The 12,403-nt window shown below is 39.6% G+C and overlaps 7 protein-coding genes across 7 annotated transcripts; 1 reads left to right on the top strand and 6 right to left on the bottom strand.

The window, feature by feature from the left end:
- Positions 1-129: 129 nt before the first annotated feature.
- Positions 130-2,643, top strand: CHO2 (phosphatidylethanolamine N-methyltransferase; the record flags this gene model as incomplete). Its single annotated transcript, XM_002498265.1, has 1 exon — positions 130-2,643. One exon carries the CDS (start codon positions 130-132, stop codon positions 2,641-2,643), a length of 2,514 nt encoding a protein of 837 aa, XP_002498310.1.
- A 114-nt stretch (positions 2,644-2,757) lies between these two features.
- Positions 2,758-3,486, bottom strand: MTR3 (exosome non-catalytic core subunit MTR3; the record flags this gene model as incomplete). The annotated part of the gene is made up of 1 exon (XM_002498266.1): positions 2,758-3,486. One exon carries the CDS (start codon positions 3,484-3,486, stop codon positions 2,758-2,760), a length of 729 nt encoding a protein of 242 aa, XP_002498311.1.
- A 188-nt stretch (positions 3,487-3,674) lies between these two features.
- On the bottom strand, positions 3,675-5,324 carry RIM8 (Rim8p; the record flags this gene model as incomplete). The annotated part of the gene is made up of 1 exon (XM_002498267.1): positions 3,675-5,324. The coding sequence occupies one exon, from the start codon at positions 5,322-5,324 to the stop codon at positions 3,675-3,677; it is 1,650 nt and encodes a 549-aa protein (XP_002498312.1).
- Positions 5,325-5,667: 343 nt separating this feature from the next.
- NSR1 (Nsr1p) lies at positions 5,668-7,074 on the bottom strand (the record flags this gene model as incomplete). Its single annotated transcript, XM_002498268.1, has 1 exon — positions 5,668-7,074. One exon carries the CDS (start codon positions 7,072-7,074, stop codon positions 5,668-5,670), a length of 1,407 nt encoding a protein of 468 aa, XP_002498313.1.
- Positions 7,075-7,328: 254 nt separating this feature from the next.
- On the bottom strand, positions 7,329-8,504 carry ZYRO0G07348g (uncharacterized protein; the record flags this gene model as incomplete). The annotated part of the gene is made up of 1 exon (XM_002498269.1): positions 7,329-8,504. One exon carries the CDS (start codon positions 8,502-8,504, stop codon positions 7,329-7,331), a length of 1,176 nt encoding a protein of 391 aa, XP_002498314.1.
- A 321-nt stretch (positions 8,505-8,825) lies between these two features.
- RTS3 (Rts3p) lies at positions 8,826-9,398 on the bottom strand (the record flags this gene model as incomplete). Its single annotated transcript, XM_002498270.1, has 1 exon — positions 8,826-9,398. The coding sequence occupies one exon, from the start codon at positions 9,396-9,398 to the stop codon at positions 8,826-8,828; it is 573 nt and encodes a 190-aa protein (XP_002498315.1).
- Positions 9,399-10,177: 779 nt separating this feature from the next.
- Positions 10,178-12,295, bottom strand: FRE6 (putative ferric-chelate reductase; the record flags this gene model as incomplete). Its single annotated transcript, XM_002498271.1, has 1 exon — positions 10,178-12,295. One exon carries the CDS (start codon positions 12,293-12,295, stop codon positions 10,178-10,180), a length of 2,118 nt encoding a protein of 705 aa, XP_002498316.1.
- Between the last annotated feature and the right edge of the window lie 108 nt (positions 12,296-12,403).

The raw sequence follows: 12,403 nt of genomic DNA on the forward strand, positions 1-12,403 counted from the left end.
CAGAAGAAGCTCTTCAAAGCTTTGGTTTAGTTCAACTACGCTCCATCGAATTATCATTGTCTAGTTCAACCTAGCAAGTGTTTAATCAACAGCAGCACAAGTTCAATAAGATAGAGAAGTTAGACAATCATGGCGTCTGATGTTGTTGCACGGACAAGGTCATCGGGTGTGACGTTTACGCCTCCTACTACTCACGATATGGTTCGTTCGCTATTTGATCCTACAGTGCGGAAATCATTTCTAGAGATCTGTATTACTTTGGCTTTGCTTTCTGATTTTGTCTTTTGTTATTGGGGGCTTCAAAGGTTCGGATTGACTTCTATGAAGAAGGCATTCTTAGCGCAGTACTTGTTTTGGAGGCTCTGCTACAATTTAGGAATTGGTGTCGCTCTTCATTTGCAGTCTAGATATGAAACATGGACCAATTATGCCAAAAGAAACCATGTCTTTACCAAAGGTAATCATACCCCTTTGGCCAGGTTTTGTCAATTTGAGTTAAAAACAAAGATGTCAGAGGGTTATGATATGTATTCACAACCAGAGGAACTTAATGTGTGGCTATTGTTTCGCCAATTCGTGGATTTGATCCTGATGCAGGACTTTTGCACATATATGATCTACGTCTATCTATCGTTACCTGCGCAGTGGTCCGCTATGCTCAATTGGAGGACCGGTTTGGGTGTGTCTATGATCTTGTTCAACATCTGGGTCAAAGTTGATGCCCACCGAGTCGTTAAGGACTATGCATGGTACTGGGGTGATTTCTTCTTTTTACAAGAATCTGAACTGGTTTTTGATGGTGTCTTTAACATTTCACCACATCCAATGTATTCCATTGGATACATGGGGTACTATGGATTATCGTTAATCTGTGGTAATTACCACGTTCTATTGGTATCCATTTCGGGTCACTTGTTACAATTTTTGTTTTTAAAATATGTTGAGTCACCTCATATGGAGATAACTTATGGGAGTGAATCAAGTGATGATAACTCTCAAATCAACAGCTGTATTGATGATTTGATCGCTACAAAAAATTACGATTATTCAAGACCATTAATCAATAGTGGTTTCTGGGTAAACAATTTCGATAAACTTAGGTTTACTGATTATTTCACTGTTGGTACCTCGTTAGCACTGATCTGCTGGCTCTTTTTGGAGAGACCTAGTGTTAAATTGTTATTCAATTTAACCTTCTTTACAAAATTTGTCACATCCATTGTCGTTTGTTCCATTTTGTATTTGCAATCTTCTCAAAAATGGTTTACCAAGTTGTACTTGAAAAATGGGTATACTCAAGTTTATTCCTACCAACAATGGCAGTTCATCTACAATTTTTCCTCATGTTTGACTTATACACTTCTTTTCATCCAAACGCTCGCTAAATTGTTCGATGATAATACCTATATCGAATATACCCAATTCATATTCGGTCTTTTACTCTGTGCCGTACAGACGTGGTGTAATGCGGAAATTAGATCTGCGATCTCTGATTTTGGTTGGTTCTACGGTGATTTTTTCCTCAGTAACTATATCCCTACAAAGAGTTTGACTTCTCATGGTATCTACAGATATTTGAATAATCCAGAAACAATCTTGGGTGTTGCAGGTGTTTGGGGAACTGTTTTAATGACTGATTTTTCATGGGAAAATATCGCCCTAGCATGTCTCTGGAGTGGTTGTAATTTTATCATTGTTAAATTCATTGAACAACCTCATATGGCTAAACTTTATGGTGATAACACTCGTGTGGGTGGTATCGAAAAAACCCTACAAGGTTTAGGTCCTTGGAGAAGAATGTCTGAACTTATGGATAGGGTGGAAAACGTAATTACCAAATCTCTAACTAATCAGCAAGAACCGTTCGATAAAGGTTTGGAAAAGCCTCGTAAAGATATCAAGTCTGTGAATAATCACCTTCGTGTAAGAACCAATTCTCAAGAATGGGAAGAAGCTGTAGAGGACGCCATTGGTAATGTCACCTCCAAACTGTACCCCGATTGCAAATTTGAAATTGAAGATTTGGGTGAGAAGAGTTTCATTTTGCCTCGTCCAATTACCATTCGTTGGCAAGTGCCCATTGAACTGTTTGATGAAGATGCTTGGATTGGTCTATACAACATCATTCAGACCAGAAGTAATTCAAAGACTACCAAAGTTTCATCTTCAGGTCATTGGAGTGCTGTTTCCCCAAATGCGTACAAAGGGTACGAGTCTAACAATTTAGCAGTCACTGAATTCGAAAAAAATGACACAGTTGCTTGTGGTAAAGTGACTTTTGATTCTAGTTTATTGCATTTCAAACCTGGTATCTATGAATTTAGGTACCACGCTGGGAATTCACACAACGTTTTGTGTACATCAAAACCATTCGAGTTATTGTTGCCAAACTTGGATATGGAGACCCCAGAAATTTTAAACAAACAGCTTTTGCAATTGTTAACAAGTGTCAGTGCTGTGAAAAATGGCAAATTTGATTCTCATGGTAACAGATACTTTACCACAAGGATTTTCCAGAGATTGGTGAAAGATTCATTAGGTGTTGAATTAAGCACCGATTATATCAATAGAGTCAACGGTGACATTGGTGCCATTTCCCAGAGAATTTGTCACATCAAAAAAGTGTTAGATGATTTAGAATGATCACTTGTGTACTACTTCTATGATTGATATATTATTTTATATCATATTGATACATGTATAAAATGAAAGAATTCCTCATTCTGTCCTACTCCATAAAGTTTTATAAAGTTACTACTATACTTTCGATGCTTGCTTCTCCATCAAGTGCCTAACCATTAATTCTCTGTAAGAGAAATATTCTTTCCTACAGGGCTCTAACGATTCCATAATGTTCTCACATTTACCATCGTCTTTCCAAAATCCTGCTACTTCTTGGCCGTTCTTCAAAAATGCAAAAACATTACCATCATGAACGCCAGCGCTAGCCATATCTAAAACTTCAATCCCTGCATCTACCAATGCTAATGTAATCCCCGTTATGCAATATGGAATGATAGAAGATAAATGTCCCATCTTGGATTCATCAGAATTTAAATCCTTATCATAAGTCAGGTATAGAAAGATATCAATACCGGATTTTGGGTACCTCGATCTGTTTACCACAGAATTGAATATGCCTGTTAAGAAATTTGATACCTCCTTCAATTGGGAATTGCTATATTTCTCTAGGGAACCATTTTCCAACTGTATAGATAACGATGCATTTGATGTAAATGATCCACGAAGTGCCCTGGGACCGTATACTGAAGTTATTAGGGAACTTTGATGGAGTAATACAGATGTATCTTTGACTTCAACAAGTGAGGAACCGTTACAATTTTCTATCAATCCTGTATGCATCGATATCAAATGTTCATTACCAATTTCCTTTGAAGATTCTTCCACATCCTTTGGAGGAACACTGAATGCTATGGGTTTAGCGTTTGCTGGACCTAAAAGTCTTCTCCTATCTTGTACATTCATCGTAAAGCGATGATGGGGGGTGGAATTTAAGCTATTTAAACCTACTATTCTTTGAAATGGTGAGTTTTATAAAGCTCTTAGAGGGCATGCTCATCATCAATGCCTGAATTTTTCACTTACGTAAGAAATGACAATAATATCAACATCATTAAGTACTCTTAAGTATTATAGAATTAATAAAATGAATTCTAGTAAATGTCCGGTGGATCACTTTCCAATTGTTTCAATTTTTCCTGTTCCAATTCTCGCTTGTCCTCAATTATTTTGATATCGTTATTAGGGGTGTACTCAGGAACTGGTGGATATGCATCTAAAGGTGCCAACCATTCATCTATTAATGGTTTTGAATATAAGAATTGACTGTCTGAGAATGGTGGCGATAAATCTGATTGCGCGATAGGCAGTGGTTGTTGTACCGGTTGTATTTGTACCGGTTGTAGTGACTGTTCTGCTAAAACCGGTGATGATTGTTCTGATCTCGTCATACCTATTACTGTTTCAATGGACATGCCCGTTACGTTATTCATTCTTTTCAGCCTCTCCACATTTACCATATCTTTATAAATGATATTCGATTCATCAAAATTTTCTTCATTCAAACTGCCAGATTTACTAACCATTGACATTAATCTTCTTGGCATTCCACCCACTAAACTTTCCTCTAAGCCTGATAATGATTCGCTGGAACCCGGTTTCACACCATCATGGAGACCTGCTACCACTCTGTTGGATTCTGTTAATATTATATTTTTTTGAGATAGGTTAATCATAACTTCCACGTAGTATTGAAATGTGAAGAATTTTTGTAAACTTGTGAACGTAGAAAATGTGTCGACTGGTACCTTCAAATATGCTGTTACCGAGCAGGCATGTGTCTCTGGATCCACGTAGATTGGTCGAATAGTTTGACAAATATCTTTCCTAAAAGTTTCCATCGGTTCATCATTTCCACCGCTACCCACTCGACATATTCTGGCCAAAGTTACAATTAAGCCTGCAGGATGACAAAAATTCTTATAATGTTGAAGTGAGACTCTTACAGGGATAACCTCCCCAATACAATAGCCAGCTTTCGACAAATCCACTGATATCCTGACGGTTTTATCACTAACCGAAGATGCTGAATTATTGGTATTATTCGAAGTATTAGAATTCCCCGTATTTTTAGTGTTCGAAGAACCGTTATCAAAACCAATGTTATTAGAAGGTCGTACAGGTGATGTAGATTGTAATACCACAGTTTTTGTCTTTGGTTCAGGTAAATTTGATACGTCTAATGGAACCATAACTAGGAAAGGGTGCATACATCTCGAAACTGGCCTTTCCACTTGACCACGACCCATAGCCTCTAAAGAACATTGTAGGTAATAAGTTATGGATCCTCTTTCAAATTTAATGGAGCTAAACACTTTTTTACCATTGGGTATCTTCAGTTTAAACGGGAAAATGTGCTCACCTTGAGTCAATCCATTGGTTGCATCTTTTTGAGCACCAAGCTGACAGTCGCTTTCATTACCATACAGAAAAGTTGTCTTCTCCAATAACTTATCAGTAACTTTAGTTCTCAAAGTAGTACCTCCCACGCTACTCTTTACTTTAACTTGACTCACTAGTTTTAATCTGACTGCAACATTTGTAACATCTTTCTTTATATTTAAAACTGTTTCGCCACTTATATATTCATCAGGTTTCCATATTCTATGTGGGTCATCTAACCTGATATAAAACTCTCGTACTAGATTTTTCTGCAAAATACCACCAGGAACGATGTGACTGCTCTTCTTTCCATATGACGATGAATGATGTACGTCCTTCTTGAAAAGGCCTAAGAACGACATGTAATACTAAGCCAATTGAGTAACAACCTTCTGATCATGCAAACGCCCACGATGATCCATGAAAGAAGTACAGATCTGTGGGGTTTTCTTATAAGAGGATTTCTAATCAATGGTACCAGAGTTCATTCTTGCAAATTTAATTCTTGGCAAAGAAAGCTAGATTCCTTCTCCGGAAAAAGCTTCGAGAAGGGTAACAAGGGATTTACGCTCGTATGTCATTTTACAAAGGCACTATTACAGAATATAACAGCAACAGGGGTCACTTATATTAATAATAATATACAGATAGTAGTACTGATAATAATATACAAGGATTGTTTATTTTAATTTCTATCCCATTGCTTTAATCAAAGGTCTTCTTAGATCCCTTGAAAGGAGCACTGTTCTTACCCTTGCCCAAAGGTGCTGAGTTTGCACCGGAACCAGTTCTGAATCCACCTCTGTTACCACCACCTCTGGCACCACCTCTTGGTGCGCCTCTGTTACCACCACCGTTACCGGTCTTTGGTGTGGAGAAATCGAGCCTTACAGGTCTGTTATCGATGTATTCACCTTGTAGAGTTTCCAATGCCTTTTGAGCAGAATCCACACTGGCATATTGAACGTAACCAAAACCCTTTGGTTGCTCAGTCTCTGGATGTGTTGGAATACGCACAGAGATGACTTCACCGTGAGGGCTAAATAATTCGTAAATTTGATCACGATCAGCATTGAAGGAAAGGTTACCAAGGAAAAGAGTGTCAGAAGGTTCAGATGGCATATCACCGAATCTCTTTGCGCGATCTTCTCTTGGGTTAACGGTAGGTTTACTGGTAGACATGTCACAGTTGATTGGTCTACCGTCTAATTCCTTACCGTGCATTTCCTTAACAGCCTTTTCAGCGTAGGATTTATCAGTGAAATCGACGTAACCGTAACCACGAGATCTGGTTGATCCACGTTCATAGATGACTCTGGCACTTTGAACACCACCAATGTGTTCAAATTCATTCTTTAACCATTGATCATCAATGTTCCAAGACAAACGTCCCACGAAGATAGTAGCTGGTTCACCAGACAACTTAGCTTTCTTGGAAGATTCTTCTTGTTCTTCGTCGACTTCTGCCTTACGCTTAGATGGTTTTGATGCTTCTTCAGATGAAGAACTGGAGCTAGACTTAGAATCTTCTTCATCAGAGCTAGATTCAGAGCTGGATTCATCAGAGGATGAGTCCTTCTTAGAATCCTTTTTGTCTTCTTCTTCATCAGAGCTGGACTCATCAGAAGATGATTCTTTCTTGGACTCTTTCTTGTCTTCTTCAGATTCGTCAGAGCTGGATTCATCAGAAGATGATTCCTTCTTAGATTCTTTCTTGTCTTCTTCAGATTCATCAGAGCTAGATTCAGAGTCAGAGTCGGAGTCAGATTCACTACTAGATTCTTCCTTTTTAGATGTCTTCTTCTTACTCTTCTCTTCCTCAGATTCGTCATCACTACTAGACTCATCAGAACTAGAAGAACTACTGGACTTCTTGTCATCTTCGTCATCACTGGAGCTTTCTGAATCGGAATCACTGCCAGAAGAACTGTCAGAGGATTCACTTTCAACCTTAGCAGCCTTAGCAGACTTAGTAGACTTGGAAGTCTTAGCGGCCTTAGCAGACTTGGAAGGTTTGGAAGCCTTGGCAGCCTTAGCAGCCTTAGCTTCTTCCTTCTGTTTTAGCTCCTTTTGCTTCAATTCCTTCTTTGATGCTTTACTAGTACTAGCCATTCTTGGATTATTGATTGGTAGATTAAAAGTTTCAATAGTGGTAAGTACACTAAAGGACCAGAGTATATGTGTAGGTCATCTCTTAGGCGATGAGATGAGATGAGATGAGATGGCCCTACTGAAAAATTTTCAACAGTCACGTTGAACGTTCACGCAGCGTCAGGAATTCAAAGTGTCAGTGTGACGCCGAAAAAAAATAATAAAATAAAACAAAGGGTATTTTTGAAATTAGTATAAAATCAAACCTGTTTTTATTACAATACTGCTATCATTGGTAAAATTCCAAGTAGCATTGGGAAACGATTTATTTGGGCTGCAGCTGAGTAAGAAGCGATGGGAGGTGCAGAAGGCGCGGTTGAGCCTGATGAAGGGGTCATATGCGATGTAGCAGCCAATGAAGAATCTTTAGAAACTTCTGTAGTTGTAGTTGTAGCTAATTCACTGATCACAGAACCTGCAGAGGCAGTGCATGGTGCTGTTATAGTTTTAGTGACCGTATATGGTGCCGGTGTTGCTGCAGTGGGCGTTGACCTAGCAAATGTACCATCAACTGTCATTGTAGAAGTTTGGAACACAGTCGACGGAGTGGGCCCTTGAAATGCTGCAGCTATTGTGGAAGTTGCATTACTACTGGGAACAGTATGTGTGCCTGTTACAGTGGAGGTTTCAGTAACAGTGAAAGCAGATGCTGTACCATTGGCAGTCACAACCACTGTAGACGGAGCTTCAGAAACATGAATAGTCAAAGAGCCGCTAGCGGTAACGGTAATCGTCGAAGGTGGTCCCGTAACGTTCGTTGTCACAGTAACGGTGGATGCATCTAGCGTAGAAGCGGGAGCTGTGCTATTAGCCGTCAATGTTACTGTGGAGGCATCTTGACTTATTGTAGAGGCTGTGCAATTAGTGGTTACCGTTACAGTTGAAGGATGTGCCGTTTCATTAGCAGTAATGGTAACTGTTGATGCTTCTTGATGAAAAGCGGGGACAGTACTATTGGCGGTTACAGTAACTGTTGATGCCTCTTTAGTAATTGTGGATGCAGGAACCGCGGGAGCAGTACCACTAGCAGTAATGGTGACAGTTGAAGCATCCTGAGTGGTACCATTTGCAGTAACGGTCAAGGCAGACACTGTGTCGCTGGCGGTAACGGTGACAGTTGAAACCTCGGTAATTGTAGAACCAGATGCAGTAATATTAGTAGTAGTCGTAATGTCCTTGGTAATAGTAGATGCTGATTCGATATCATTAGTAGTTATGGTGACCGTTGATGCAGACTGAGTAACAGTACCACCAGAAGTGTTTTGTTCACATTCAGTACACCGGGCTGCTGAACATGGACAAACTGTTGACGTAGAAATATCAGTTGTACTTAAAGTTTTAGTTGCCCAAACTTGATTTAAGAGCAATAAAAGAATGGCAATTTTAAACATTTAGCGAATGAATGTTGTGTATATACCTGGCTCACTTAACCTCATTATAATTCAATCTCACAATATCCCTGTTATATATGCAATCAGCACTCATCGTAAATCCACATTGTGAGCCGATATTGTAAATACCAATTGCAGTAATTACACGGTTTGAATCATTGTATAAAACTTAATCAACTTGAAGTTGTGATACCTTAGCCAGTTTCAACCCCAAACAACCATGCAACAAGCAAACAAAGGAAAAAAAAAAAAAAAAAATCGATTCTTATGTTATGATATGCTAATATACAATGTTTCCAGTGCTAAATAAAAATCCCTACCTTACCTTATCCTATATTCCTGCCACCTTCTAGCGGCTTCTGCTGGTGAACCTCCACCTGCGCCTGACCAGGGCCTCGGCACGTCATGTAATGGATCAACAACTTCACCATTACACACAGGCGAAGAATCTACCGAAAGCATACTTGTACGTGGCGATGTAATTGAAGCTCCTCTTTTCCTCTGCACAGTCTGTGTGGGTATTGACGTATCTATTGGATGGAAAGTGGATGCTCCTTGAAGTGAAGTTCCTCTTGCTAGCGAACTTCTATGACTGGGTAGCATATAGTGATATTCTGAATCCACTCCCAGTGGGGACTCATTAGAAAACTGACTACTTTGACGACTACTACCACTACCACTACCATTACTGCTAGCAAAAGAGTTCGAATGTATTTGCTTACGAAGTTGTAAGTTCTCAGCCTTTAATCTATCAACTTCTCTCAGTAACCTAACGACTGCTGCATCTTGTTCCTTTTCCATCTCATCGATAATCTCCTCGCATGATAACTTCCTATTATTATGGGGAGATCTTAATACTGGTTGCAAATGCTTCTTCTCCATCGATAATGACATTAGCGAGGGTAAGAAGTGAATTCGTTATAATTTTGTATTAACCCTCCTTCTGAATCTCTCTGTCTTACTCTCTGGTGCTCTGTTTTATATCAAACAGATCCTTTGAATACTGACCACGTTCTTGTGAAGTTCCGATGTCCTAATCCGGTTCCTTATCAGGTATACAATGCCACCACATCCTTTCGATAGGCAAACGACAAGACCTTGTAACCAACAAATGACCAGAGCACAACCCTCTATTATCTGATAATAATGACGACAATAAAACTCCGCCCTAGGGGAAACCGGAAACGAAGGTGGAAATGTTGAAAGGATCAAGGAGAAAGGGTGAAAGAAGGGTAAACCAAGCAATAGTGGCGCGGATCGTTCATGTTACTAACGCCTTAACTATATTTACCCCGGTGGGACTCAACGATGAAGTCTCTCACCCTGCTTTAGTCAGCCGTGCATTCCTACTGTAGCTGATGTGTCCTCTTACTTGCTTTCTTGCTCTACGAACGAAGGAACGCGCGGAGAGAAACCCTGAAATAACCTTAATCCAACCATCAACCGAACATCGATACTAATAGATTTTGATCGAATCCCGTAGGCTCGTATCGTAACAATTGGCCCACTCTGCTCTTGTCTTGCCCTTAACGTGCTTAACCTCTTTAAGAAAGTCCCGCCTTGTTGATGATGCGATTTATTACACGGCATGTTCTGAATGTGGTAAAATGCCATCTGTTCAACAACGCTTCCGCGGCCAGTTGGAGCCTTATTCAACCAATGTCCACTTTCCTTCACCACGTCTGATACTCTTCAAAGTATTCTATCATGCTGCTGTTATTGTTTCTTCTATTGTTTCTCACGCTGGTTCCTATCGTTTCAGCCACGTAGTTTCTAGTTAAGTCAACAAATGCTGGTGGTCCACAGCAGCATATTGCCAGTGATCTGGATTCTCCTGCGATATTTGCAATTACTTCGCTCACGTTGGGGCGTCCGTAATGGATGCGTGCAGAGCTAATTACTTCTTGTAAATTCTGAATCTTGCTGGCGCTACCCCATCCGGGGTTGGCCACTGCAGTAGAACCGTATTGTTGGGGTGTGCCTGAAGTTAGCTGCTTCGTTTGAGAACCAGTAATATGGATTTGCAGATCGACGTTTAGATGCTTTAAACGAAGTATCGGGTCCATGTAAGCTTCTAAAATGTCAACACCCCTATTAACGATTACGATGTGGAGGTTTTGACGTTGCGGTGCTGATGCCAGTGGTTGAGCCATGTTGAGAGCATAGGCCAGTGGTCCTGGTACACCACTACCGCCACATAGTAGCAATGTGTCTTGAAATCTAGGTAATGGTGAAGATGCACCGTATGGACCTTCAATGAGGACCTTCAGTTGAGATCGACCACCTTTATGGATTAGATCTGTAAGCACACGCTGTGTAGCACCTTGTTTGGCTCTAATGACAATTAGTACCTCTTGGCCCAAATCTATAAAGGTGAATGGATGGGATTGCCAACATATGCAAGCAGGCTGTAGGAAATATAGAAAAACGTATTGCGCAGGTTGGCAAGACCAATTAGCAGGACGTGGTACCAGCACTTTGAACAAATCAGGGCCTACTAATTCTAATTTAGCCGATGCGATACCGAATCTTAAGATTGATTTCAATCTCAATAATCTTTCTAGTATCCAAAACGCTATTGATACATGGATCCATTTCTCCCAACCAAATCTTTTAACATGGGCCCAGCAGCAGTAAAAGAAGAATAGTGCTAATACGATGTGCAAATAGAGGAATGTTTCGTAGTAACTTCTTCTCAAGAAACCCATTGAAAAGATACAAAGGAAAATAGCAACGTAAGCGGCTAAGACACCGATTTTCCAAAAATCTTGTTGACTCAAGCTTTCAATGGATTCAGTCTCTTGTGCATATAGAATATAAGCTATGCCATGAATGAATGCATCGATAACCATACTTCTACCAACCCATTTGTGTAGAACGATAGAGGTGGTGTATTTGAAGCCAGTTAAATGCTCGAGGATACTGTTTCTTGTACTGAAAACCACTATTAATGGGAAATGAGCAAATGAAAGGATACCACTTCTATCTGCTACTTGTCTAAGCCATTGTAATTGATGAGATTTGAAAATCATGTTGTAGGGATCAATCTTGTAATTGTAAAACAGTAAGAATCCATGCAGTAGGAAAAATCCAAGTACTAATAGAGATTCAAATTTAGTTGGTACCAATCCAGTGGCCCATTTATAAGGTAGATAAGCAGCGTGAGTTTGAGTTAACGTCGGTAAAATGAAGTCACCTCTAATTTTATTCACAGTAGTAAATTTAAACAACCAAGGTTTCACGCCTGGTATCATTAGTAGAGCAGCAACACCCATTATAATTATGAAATACCATATTAACCACAATGCATATTTATCACTATTATCAAGATTTATCAAAAATGAATAATAGGCAGAATTTAATTGACGTCTGGTTGCTGAATCTATCTCTACGGGATACCACGCTTTAAATTTAGGATCTGACGGTACAGGCCGCATGTAATGTGATGCATTGTGTAATGATGAATAGTACTTCTCGAGAGTCACACCATGCCTGTCATCACCGTCAACTAGTGAGCACAACTGGTTTATATAATCCAAACTTTTCACAAATGTGGATTCATTTGCAACATCTAGTAACTGTTCATGGATACAATGAGACCAAGATCCAAAAGCTGGTTCATAATCACATAATTTGTTATAGAAACCAGGTTCACTTTCAAAATTCCACGGTATCTGGGTAAGATTGATGGCACACGATAATACCGATACTCTTTCCCACGCACTGTGCTGCAGCGAAAGAGCTGCGCTTATCGACCACATAAACACCATAGCGCTTAACAACACCATCATTACTTTTCTTGTAATAATTACTACAGTTTTACTAGTTAAGAAGTTAATAATAATGATAACTACAACGATGATCCATTAAAATTCTTGAATGTCCTCGATTCAAGTCAT

The sequence above is a fragment of the Zygosaccharomyces rouxii genome (genome assembly GCF_000026365.1).
Source record: "Zygosaccharomyces rouxii strain CBS732 chromosome G complete sequence".
Classification (NCBI taxonomy): Eukaryota; Fungi; Ascomycota; class Saccharomycetes; order Saccharomycetales; family Saccharomycetaceae; genus Zygosaccharomyces; species Zygosaccharomyces rouxii.